Below are 10,738 nucleotides of genomic sequence, written 5' to 3'. Positions count from 1 at the left end.
TTTGTGTGGTGTGAAGTGGCAAGTATATATATATATATAAAAATATATATATTTTTAGATGTATTTACATGTATTTAAAGATAGAATATTTTGCAAAGGTGTTTGTACTTTCAAAGTAAAGGTATACCAATAGAAGTTTTCCATTAGTGAAAAGATTGAAACAAGTTTACCAGTTACAGAAACTTTCCAGCATCTGGCTAAATCCAGTACAGGTCCCTACTTAAGATTCCTTTCTCTTTTTCATGCTTTCTGCTAGACAGCATCAGATGATGCTTCTGAAAAATAAAGTTTTTATCCCATTGTAAGAGGAGCCTACCTTGCTCTGATTAAATAAACTGAAAATTCTGAAGGATTTACTAGAAGTGTGCCTATAATCTTCAATAAAAAGAGTAGAGTTATTCTTCTGATACACAAGGTGATTGATTTTCCAGACAGCAAGGTTAGAAAATGCCTTTAGTTACACGCATGCGTCAGGCTTTCTCTTTCCCATAAAGCCGTCTTGGCCTGCCTATACTAATTTATTAAAAAGGCAGAGTCTTGACATCAGCTGCAGGGGACTCCTCTCTTACACATCATAAGACTTCTAAAACCCTCTTCAGTCAATAGCAGTGGCAAAAAATGCTAGGCAAGCTAACAACAGCTACTAGGGATCAAGCGAATCCTGCCAGCCTCAGCAAACAAAGATAAACCAAACCAAATACTGAAAATCCCGGTGAAGGTTTGTGCAGGAGTGACTAAGAACTCGTTGTTAGGCCAGGGAAAACCAAATGACCTGGTAAGCGCCAACTCTGCAAAAGGAAGGAAGGTCTTAATTACCTTTGCATACTGAATATTAATGCTATTAATTAAAGGTCTATCCTAAAAAAGGCTACCATTTCCAGCTTATAAGTATGATTCAGTATAGTCATAACCAAATAGTTCAAATTCTGCTTTTTTTCTGCCAAGAGCGTAATGCTGAGTTAGTCTTCTGTGATGAAGTCGTTCTGCAGGTGACTGCACAGACTTCATTGAACGGCATAACATGATTCAACAGGAAAAAAACGTTTACTTTAGAACACTTGCTCTGCATCATACAGTGATTTCTGGTTTGATGTATTATTTTTGCACTACTTTTTAATAATTATCAGAGCTTAGGTATCAGCTTTATTTTGTTTTTTATTACTTATATAAGCAGCTACAGCACTTTATTTAAAACATTACTGGATATAGGGCATATTAAAATGTAATTGATGGACATATCCTCTGTAAATGGAGTGAAAAGTGATAGAGAGAAAAATAAGGTCTAATAGACAGACAATGTATGAAATACATACAATTTTTTCATCAACTAGCAGAATGCTGGAAAAACTGTTCTTTTTTCAAATAGATAACGATGCATTCTAAACATTTCAAATGTAAATATTTTTTATTACTATCACTTAAATTCCACATTTTTCCCTTGGTTTTTTTGTTTTTTTTTTTCCCATAGTTGCATGCAGCCCAGGATCATACAACCCTGGTAATGGAATTCACTGTCTTCTATGTGACAGCAGTTTGATATATGGAGCAACAAAGTTCTAAAGGCTGAGGGATTTGCACTCTTGCAATAGCTCTTATGTATTTTCATGTGGTCATATTAATAAGTATTTTAAAAATGTGTACAGTTTGTTTTGGTTACATCAATAGAACACACTAATTTTTAGAAAATAATGATTCAGCAGCATATTGGTAAAATGTTTTAGGTCCTATTACTTAGGACTCCTTCAATTTTAAGGTCTTTAGAGTAGCTGCTAGGTTAACACCAATAGAGACAACTATTTAAATCACAAGAAGAAAGTACAAAAGTAGAGGTATTTTGTATAGTTTGTCTTTTGCTGATAGACCTCAGCTCCTCTCAGCATGGACTGGTGTAAGAAGTCTATATTGTAGTTTTCATCTACCTATCCATTCAGTCATTGGTTAACAGGATTATAGTGAACAGCTCATGGTGTACATTCAGCACTGAAAGGTCATAACAATTGCAATGTAGCCTCCAATGGAAAAACATCCAAAAACTTACTTTCAAGATGAATTATAATATCACTAATGACCAGTTGGTAACTTCTTCCCAAAGAATGTAAAATTCCACTTCGGTCAGTCATCTGTTCCACCTTTAAAGATATACCACGTTGAGCATAACACTTTTGCTCTTACCTGAAGAAAACAAACAGTAACATAAAATACCATGGTACTCTTCATGACACTAATCTTCACTTTTGTAAGACTGTTGAGAATTACTAAGTAGTTGGCTCAGTGCATTCCTTGTCATTGTCATTCATTAACAGCCTTATTTAAGTTGGTATTTAGTAACACAATCCTGTTTAAAATCGTGTTTGTATTTGCAGATCATACCCCATGCAAATGGCAGAATTTCTAATAAGTATTACATTTATACTCTTTTTTTCCCTTTAGGTCTTTTTCCTTCTAGTCCATGTATAAAAATGAGCTACGTGTGAAGGCCATTTTTAGCTCTTTGTCCTATCTGGAAAATGGGGTTTGCAGGTGTTTGGTTTTTTTTTTTTAAGCACAAATAAGGACCACAGATTAATATATGTCTGTCTTCTGGAACTATACTCTGAAAAGAAGGAATAAAAAGAAATATCGTGCTACATCTAAGAGGTAATTTTTCAATATGGTATATTAAATTAAGATACTATACTATAACCATTCCAGTAATACATTGTTAACATGACAGAGCTGGAAGCACCAAATATATTGTATTTTGATGTGAAGGGGACAAAAAAAGGAGAACAGTGCATTTGAAAGTAACTAGTAAGATTGCATGATTTGCCTTTTTGGTTTGAATTAACTAAAGTAACTTTTATATAGAACATATGCAACTAAGGCATTTAAAAAAAAAGGAAAACAAGCATTATTAGGATTCTAGAGTGACACTGTTTATTGCTCAAACACTAGGAGAAACAGCATAACTAGCAGAATATATAAAATAGCTCTTTTTATCAAATGTTATTTGAAAATAAATAGCTGCAAACCAGCATGTTAAAAAGTATTTAGGAGTTAAGAAATGAAACTCTATTTGTAATCCATAGAATGACTAAAGGCTACCTATTCCTTATTTTTGTGTGGTAATTAGAAATGAACGGACCACTGGGTTGTTAACATTAGGCTGAAGCACTGCACATCCATATGTGACCTTCATAATTTCCCACTCACAATAACACTAGTTAGCAGTAGTTTGATGGCTAAAGAGAGAGCATGATATGCAGTATTGTCTTTCTGAAAATATAAACTGTTCTTAAAAAAAGAACAAAACACCATACCAAGTAATACCAGCACATGGAACTTCCTACAGTATGGATAGCAAATTAATTTGAGAATTACCCTCTGAAATTAATGCAGCTTTTAAGGCAATAGCAATACAGATTAAGCAGCATTTTGACATTTTTATACATTTACCCACCTGCTGCACATCAGAAAGAGAATGGTCTGGTTGGCAGACCATATTATCAATTCAAGTAATTTATAGAATTTTATCTATACTTTGAGGGAGAATAATAAAGCTGATGTAATTTTCACTGGGATACTATACACACTAGAATATTTACTTTCTTCTCCATGCATATGTTTATGAATTTTAGCAGAGTATAGAAACAATGTTTCTTGGTCCTTCCGATAGGTGACATTCAGTTTCAATTCATGAAGTTTGCACACCCTTTCAGGCCTACTGGAAAAAATAAAAGTAAGTGGGTTTACAGGTTTGTCTTTAATTCTGCCTACTATGTGCTGTTCAGCCAGGTCTCAGTCCACCGCACTGTCCACTGATCTAACCCACACTGCCTCATCTTACCTATGAGGATGTGGGAGACAGTGTCCAAATCCCTGCTGAAGTCAAGGTAGAAAACTGCCTCTCCCCTCATCCAGCTGGACAGTCTCTCCATCGCAGAAGACTATTAGGTTGGTCAGGCACAATTTCCCCTTGGCAAATCCATACTGGATACTCCTGATAGCCTTCTTTTCCTCCACATGCTTCGAGATGACCTCCAGGATGAGCTGCTCCATCACCTTTCCAGGGATGGAGCTGAGGCTGACCAGCCTGTAGTTTCCTGGGTCCTCCTTGCTCGTTTTGAAGACTGGAGTGACACTGGCTTTCCTCCAGTCCTCAGGCACCTCTCCTGTCCTCCGTGACCTTTCAAAGATGATGGAGAGTGGCTTAGCAATAACATCGGCCAGCTCCCTCAGCACGGCTCAGGGTTTCATCCCATCGTGGCTCATGGATTTGTGGGCATCAGGTTTGCCTAAATGATCTATGACCCGATCCTCCTTGACCAAGCGAGAGTTTCCCTTTCCCCAGACTTCCTCTCTTGCCTCCAGGGTCTGGGATTCCTGAGGGTTGGCCTTGGTGGTAAAGACTAAAGCGGAGAAGGCATTCAGTAACCCTGCCTTCTCTGCGTCCTTCATCAATAGAATCTTTCTCTATCCCCAACATTGACAGATTATGCTGAATATAGTTTATATTCAACTAGACTAACTTGTTATTCCATTACTATAGTATGTATAGCCTTTTCAACAATAGATTTAATTATGCTGTACGTTTCTTAACAGCAATGATCTTTTTAAAAGCAGGAGACTGTTAAGTGTTACAGAAATAGCTTTACTAATAGCCCCAAATGAACCTAACACGGACAATGTAACAAATATTTCTGGTAGGTTGAGAGTTGATTGTTCTTAAACATCAGCTTTTTTGCTGCTGAATATGTCAGTGGTTTCCTGTTACTCTTTAATTAATATTCCATATCATTATTTCCATGTAGCCTCAACAGGTAAACAATAAAAATGTTTGACTTCTCTGTAGCTGATATTTGATATACAAGTTTGGAGTTTTCCTGTATTTGTATAAAATGAATGAGGCACATATTATATATGAGCAATTTGAAAAGCATACTAGGTTATGTTTATTTTTTCTCTGCTATGAGAGTTGTTTAATATGACATTTCAGAAGACTGGAAATTTACCTTTTTAGTGTGATTGAGCATAAGTACTTTTTAAGAGGCAAGCGAATTCTGGGAAGGAGTGGCTGTCTTCTCAAAACTGAACAAGTTATAAACTTTTTGAAGTGGTAGTTTTATGAAAAAGCAATGCTAAATTTGAATACTTGGATAGCAAAAAAAAATAATCATCTGTGATATTCAGTTCAATGCTGTCTCTCCGGTTTGTGTTTTGTATTTAATGCAGCAGGAATACAGGGCAGAAGGTATATTTCCGCAGACAGAAACCCCATGATGATACAGGCTGTGAAGAAAATTCATTGCCTGATAAGGGGAATAAATGGAGCGTTTAGCTGGATTGCATTAGATCCTTAAATAAAATGTGCCTTTCAAAGCCTCGTATGTATTATGGAGCTATCATAGTCTAGATATTAAAGTTACCATCCAAAGTAACATGAAATACTTTACAATCACGATAGTATACTTTATATTACACCATAGGAGAATCGATTGTTTTCCAAAGCAAAGGGACCTTTCATCCTATCTTTTTCTTTCTTATTTCTATTAAAGACTTTAATTCAATGTCATTTAAACCTGGCTTTCAGTGTTACACCTTTGGAGATCATCTAGTGCAATACCTTGCTGAATGTAGGTTCAGCTGCAGCAGGCTGCTCAGGACTCTGTCCAGTTGTGTTGTGACCATTCTCAAGGACGGCGACTCCACGACATCTCTGGGCAACATCCTCCAGTATTCAATCACCTTTACAGTATTTTTTTGTTTTCCGTCTACAACTAGAATTTCCTGTATTCCAATTTGTGCCCAAATACATTTCTCATAATATTCTTTGAAAATCTCCCTCTGAAATACCCAAATGACATTGTAGCTATGCTTTTCTTTTTTTTTTTTAACATTCCTATTGTAACACACAGCTCCTCTGTCTCATATCTCATGTTTCTTCTTTTTCCCCTTTTCCCTTTTAAATCTCACATAAGTATTTAAATGAACACCAGCACTTGTATTTTTTGCGGTTTAAATGAGTCATACAAAGAATCCTATTGCACGCTAACTATGCAATTTTATAATTACCTGAAACCATCTTGAGTATCATCTCTTCAGGCACCTACTTACACAGGTTTAAAGCCAAATTAATGTATAGTGAACTCCTACAAAAACGGATGGGGCTAAACCAAGAATTAATTTGTCTTGATTTCAGCTGGGAAATTAGCAGAAGCAAGTGAAGTAGAAGCAGAAATCTCATATTCATGCCAATGCAGCTACATAAGAACATCTGAGAAGAATATTCATTATGCAAGCAACAGACCTTCAAATACAAAATTATTCATGAGCTGTTGGTGTGTCCAGAAATACAGCTTTTATAGACACAACCCACCTGCAAAGCTGAGGAACTCCTCGTACACAGAATGCATAATACTGTCTGCACTGAAGCAAAAACTAGCTGAGTACCTAGGCTCCAGTAGCGAAGCCAATATTCTCTGGAGTTTGGCTCACTGGAAATTATACAGATGTTTTTTCTCTTATTTTTTAAGGTTAAATATGAACAGGAGTATTACATGACCAAATCATAAAATCTAGATAAGTACATGTGTCCACCACAGCAGTTCTGGTTTTTTTGCTTAGAGATGAATGGTTTCCAACTGCATTCCACAGTAGCTAATTTTTAACTTTCCAACTTTTAGTTCCCACATTTTTATTTTCCGCTCCCATAAAGAGAAAGGAAGGTTTCTGTTTTAAGCCTCTACGTGAAGTGATGCTATGCAGCAGGCTGCAAATCTGGGCTCCCCAGCTGCACTGCCACAGGCCCCCGCACTGCTCGGTACAGTCACCTGTTGGAGCTTGGCTCTCGGGGTCTGTTGGTGTGTCCGCCTGTGTGCCCGGCTTGCTGATGGTATCACCGTGTCTGGGGTGCGGCTGGGATGGGGTTGTTCTTTGTAGTATATGGTATGGGGCTCTGGTTTAGATTTGTGACCAAAACAATGCCGGTAACACACCGGTATTTCGGCTATTGCTGAACAGGGTGTGCACAGTGTCAAGGTCTTCGCTGTTACTCACTCCCAGCGAGTAGAGTTGGGGTGCACGAGAGCTTGGGAGCAGATACAACCAGGCAGGTGACCTGAACTAACCAAAGGGATGTTCCACGCCATATAGCGTCCTGCTCAGCAGTAAAATGGAGAGGAGCGAGGTTTAGGTAAGGTTAGCTACTTTTTGCTTAGGAACTGGCTGCCCACCAGTCTGCCCATGGGAGGTAGTGAGGGATTGCCATTGCATCACTTCTTTTGTATTGTTTTTGATTTTTTCTTCCACTTCTCTGCTTATTAAATTATTTTCATCTTGACTCATGAATTTTCTTGCTTTTCCTCTTCCTTTCTTTTCCCTTATCCCACTTGGGGTGCGCAGGGGGGGAGTAAGTGAGCGGCTGCGTGGTGCTTAGCTCCTACCAGGGTTAACCCGCAAGACACTGCATGCCAACTGTGTTCCACAGTTTGGTGGAGCTGGTGAGATCTGCCCAAGAAGACTCACTCAGCCCATCTCCCCATCTCAGGGACCGCCAAAGAGCTCTCGTGGTAACGCTACAGGCCAAAGCTGGATGTGGCCAGTGATCTTAGTATAAAGAAGGTCCAAAGCTCATTATGACTTCTACCTCACTAAATTAAAAAAAAAATAAATCTTAAAAGACTTGAAGTTTATTTCTCAAAAAGAAAGACAATTACATTTCAAAATACAATCTTGTTAAGAAACCACCCACAGAACTGGGTGTGGAGATGAATTTGCCCAGGAAATTCCATATGAAATGGGGAAGGACCAAACTATTACTACAGTAAAGTTGACATTATACGTTGGTGCCAGGATTGAAAGATGGAAAAATATTCTGGAAATAATATGCAATAGAAAATATTTATAAAATTATCTTTTAACTTTGTACTCACTACTTCAATAAAGACAGACCTTCCCTAAAGAACAGAAATTCAAGCCCTGAGAAACTGTATAAGGTTTAGCAAGATCCTTCAGTGAAAGAGAAGCAAAAGGTGACTAGTCTGAGGTGAGATTTCAAAAATTGTAAATGTTATGGCCATACACAGAAAGACACAAATTCTGAGTCTCTTGTAATTTCACTGAAAGCATGTGTGTTAAAGGGACACCAAGCAGCCTGTTTGGAAAGGCAATCTCACACAGACCTACGAGTCCACCTTCTCTGCTCTTACTCATGTTGTACTGCTGCTTCCTACGTGGTTGCTTCCACTCGCTGAGGAGATGTGCGTGGAAGACTGTTGGCACTTTCTCACAGCTGTGAAGATACTTCAGTTTCAGTAAGCAGAAGCCTACACAGCCATCAAGCGTGGATCCTACTGATTTAGGAGCTAGCTTTCTGTCATATGACTACTGAATCTTATGAAATGGATAGGTATACTAAAAATAATACAACTTTTAGCCAAATCATACCTCCCAAATAAGCAGTGTCTCACTGGGTTAATGAAAGGTATACAATGAATGAAATATTATTTTAATAAAATGGCCTAGGTACAAATGAGATGTGAAACACTCCTTCCCCTCTTCCAAGAAAAAAATAATAATATCTGTACTCTGTGTCATCCTCCATTGCCACCAGTAGACTGAGTGACAACCCAGTTATAATATTTATTGTATCCCTGCTAGGAAGCCCAGCTACTGGAGGACAGTATTTCCAGTACAATGTGTACATATCTGCACATCCACTTCAGGGAAAGTTATTATTTACCTGATTTTTGTCTGCTTTAAACCTATTTAAATCCAATAATCTGTCTTCCCCAATCCCATTCTTCTTGTGATTAGACTAATACCATGCATGAATTTGCCACAGGACTGTCTGTGCAAGAGACAGTTTCTTGGTTTCTGATTCTGTCACTCCTCTTCCTCTCCCATACCATCACTGGGGAAAATAACATCCAGTGATAGACATGCTCAAAATACAGATGTGGGGTGGTAACTGGAATCCACTGTAGTCACTGGCAAAGTTCCATGGTCTTCAGAAGTACCAGAAAATCATCCTTTGGATGGATGCAAGCCTGGTAACCAGGCTACACCATGGGAGGAGGAGCAAAGAGTAGTCTTGTTTTAGATACCAATTAATTGTGTTCCTTCTAGCAAAACCTTAAAGGTAAGCCCATGTTTAAGTGCTTTTTTAAGCCACTGCCTTAACATAAGCAGACATAATGCAGGAGCTGGTGATAAACTAAACTAAACCCAAAATGAATCTAAGCAGATTGTTGGTGGCTGAAGCAGGGAGATGTGATTCAGCTCACATCTAGTCAGGGCCAGCTTCTGTGCTAGAAATCCCGATGGATTCAAAGACCTGGTTCTAAACCTTTCTCCTCAACACAGAGTGTCACAGACCCCTTACAGACTGCCAGAAAGTACCAAAAAATTGAACGAGCCCCAGCAAGGTGGCAATATCAGGGCACAGAGAATGGCACAGCTACTAACCAGCTCTCCCACCCACAGATTAACAGCATGAGGCACATAAGTGGAGGCTTGTTTGGCTGCTCTATCCCTTCCAAGCTGCACTTCGCATCCATTATACATCACATTAATGATGCTGTGTGGTTTCTTACCATCATTTCCACTGGCTGGGCAAAGTTATAGTGTTTACATCACGAAGGAATTTGTCCTGCTGAAATGTGTTATGTCTGATCCACATATTAGAGACTGATTTTGTCCGACTGAATTTTTATAACACCAGCTATGAGAGATCAGTTTCGTATTTCCCACTGCTCCAAGTTATCTTGGCTGTGGACCAGTAGATATGCACCAGTGGAGCTAAGGGAAGTAGCTGACCCACCTCTACATTACAGCAATATTCATAAATGAGTGCATGTTCTCTGAAAGCATATTCTGCTCCATTTTTTTTCAAAAGCAAGAACGTCAAAGTTTTGTCATATTCTGGCTCTTTCCTGCCCCACTAAACTGAAAATAAGCACACACACCCTCCCCCCAACAAAAAAAAAAACCAAGAAAACCCTCATATGATGAAACTAGAACAGAAATGTAATGTTTAAGTCATGGCGCACGTATTCAACAGGACAGGCAATGATACAGTACTTTAATCTGTATTGTCTATATAAAACATTTATTTTTAAGCTCTATAATGGTATTATAGAAATACATAGAATATTTTATAGAGTGTATTTTAGTGTACTCACTGTGAAAATAACACATTTATTAAGACAGGTATTCTTATGTCCAAATGTTTTAAATATATGTACTTCTTTGCCTTGCAGTATTATGTTACTTTGAAAAACAAAATATCAGTATTTTATTCTTTGCTCCTCACCAGAATTTTCTTATTCAGATTTCCCTGGGTCATCTAGGGTGCTCACTGCTGTGAGATATTTTATAAAAACCACGAAAAGTACTTAGGTTTGTAGATTTCCTATATTTGTTTGCATTCATGTCTAGTGCACATAGCTTGCCGTTCAATTCTCCAAGTGCCTTCTTCGTAAGTACAGTGACATATAGTGCATTCATCAGTTTTCACCTCCCGGCCTGCTGGAATGACAATGGTTTCTGCAAAGCAGTTCGGGCCTAAAAAAAGGAAAGAGTTTATTATGTGATACCCATAGCACACTGTAATCCAGCATAGTTCAGTTTTAGTCTTGAGCACAGAAAATCTAACACACAGTGAGCAACGCTGGGCAACATTTAACAAATGTGAGCATCACGCACAAGGCATAAAAGTAGCAAAGAGAGCAAGGACCCTGCCCTGCGATGCGGCTGGGTG

General features: G+C 38.2%; 1 protein-coding gene and 1 long non-coding RNA gene across 6 annotated transcripts in view; one reads left to right on the top strand and one right to left on the bottom strand.

The window, feature by feature from the left end:
• Positions 1-1,758: 1,758 nt before the first annotated feature.
• LOC121085837 lies at positions 1,759-7,318 on the top strand. The gene is made up of 2 exons (XR_005827206.1): positions 1,759-3,718; positions 6,179-7,318. It is a non-coding gene; the product is annotated as an uncharacterized LOC121085837 (long non-coding RNA).
• Positions 7,319-10,070: 2,752 nt separating this feature from the next.
• VWC2 (von Willebrand factor C domain containing 2) overlaps positions 10,071-10,738 on the bottom strand; it is an 86,551-nt gene continuing 85,883 nt past the window's right edge. For all 5 annotated transcript variants that reach the window (XM_040588053.1, XM_040588051.1, XM_040588055.1 and 2 more), the window contains exon 4: positions 10,071-10,542. In XM_040588053.1, coding sequence (XP_040443987.1) covers positions 10,391-10,542 — 152 coding nt within the window. In that variant the 3' untranslated portion in view covers positions 10,071-10,390. The remainder of the gene's footprint in view (positions 10,543-10,738) is intronic.

The sequence above is a fragment of the Falco naumanni genome, chromosome 3 (genome assembly GCF_017639655.2).
Source record: "Falco naumanni isolate bFalNau1 chromosome 3, bFalNau1.pat, whole genome shotgun sequence".
NCBI classification, from domain to species: domain Eukaryota; kingdom Metazoa; phylum Chordata; class Aves; order Falconiformes; family Falconidae; genus Falco; species Falco naumanni.
Note: the sequence above shows the minus strand (reverse complement) of the source record. Positions and strands in the feature narration are given on the sequence as shown.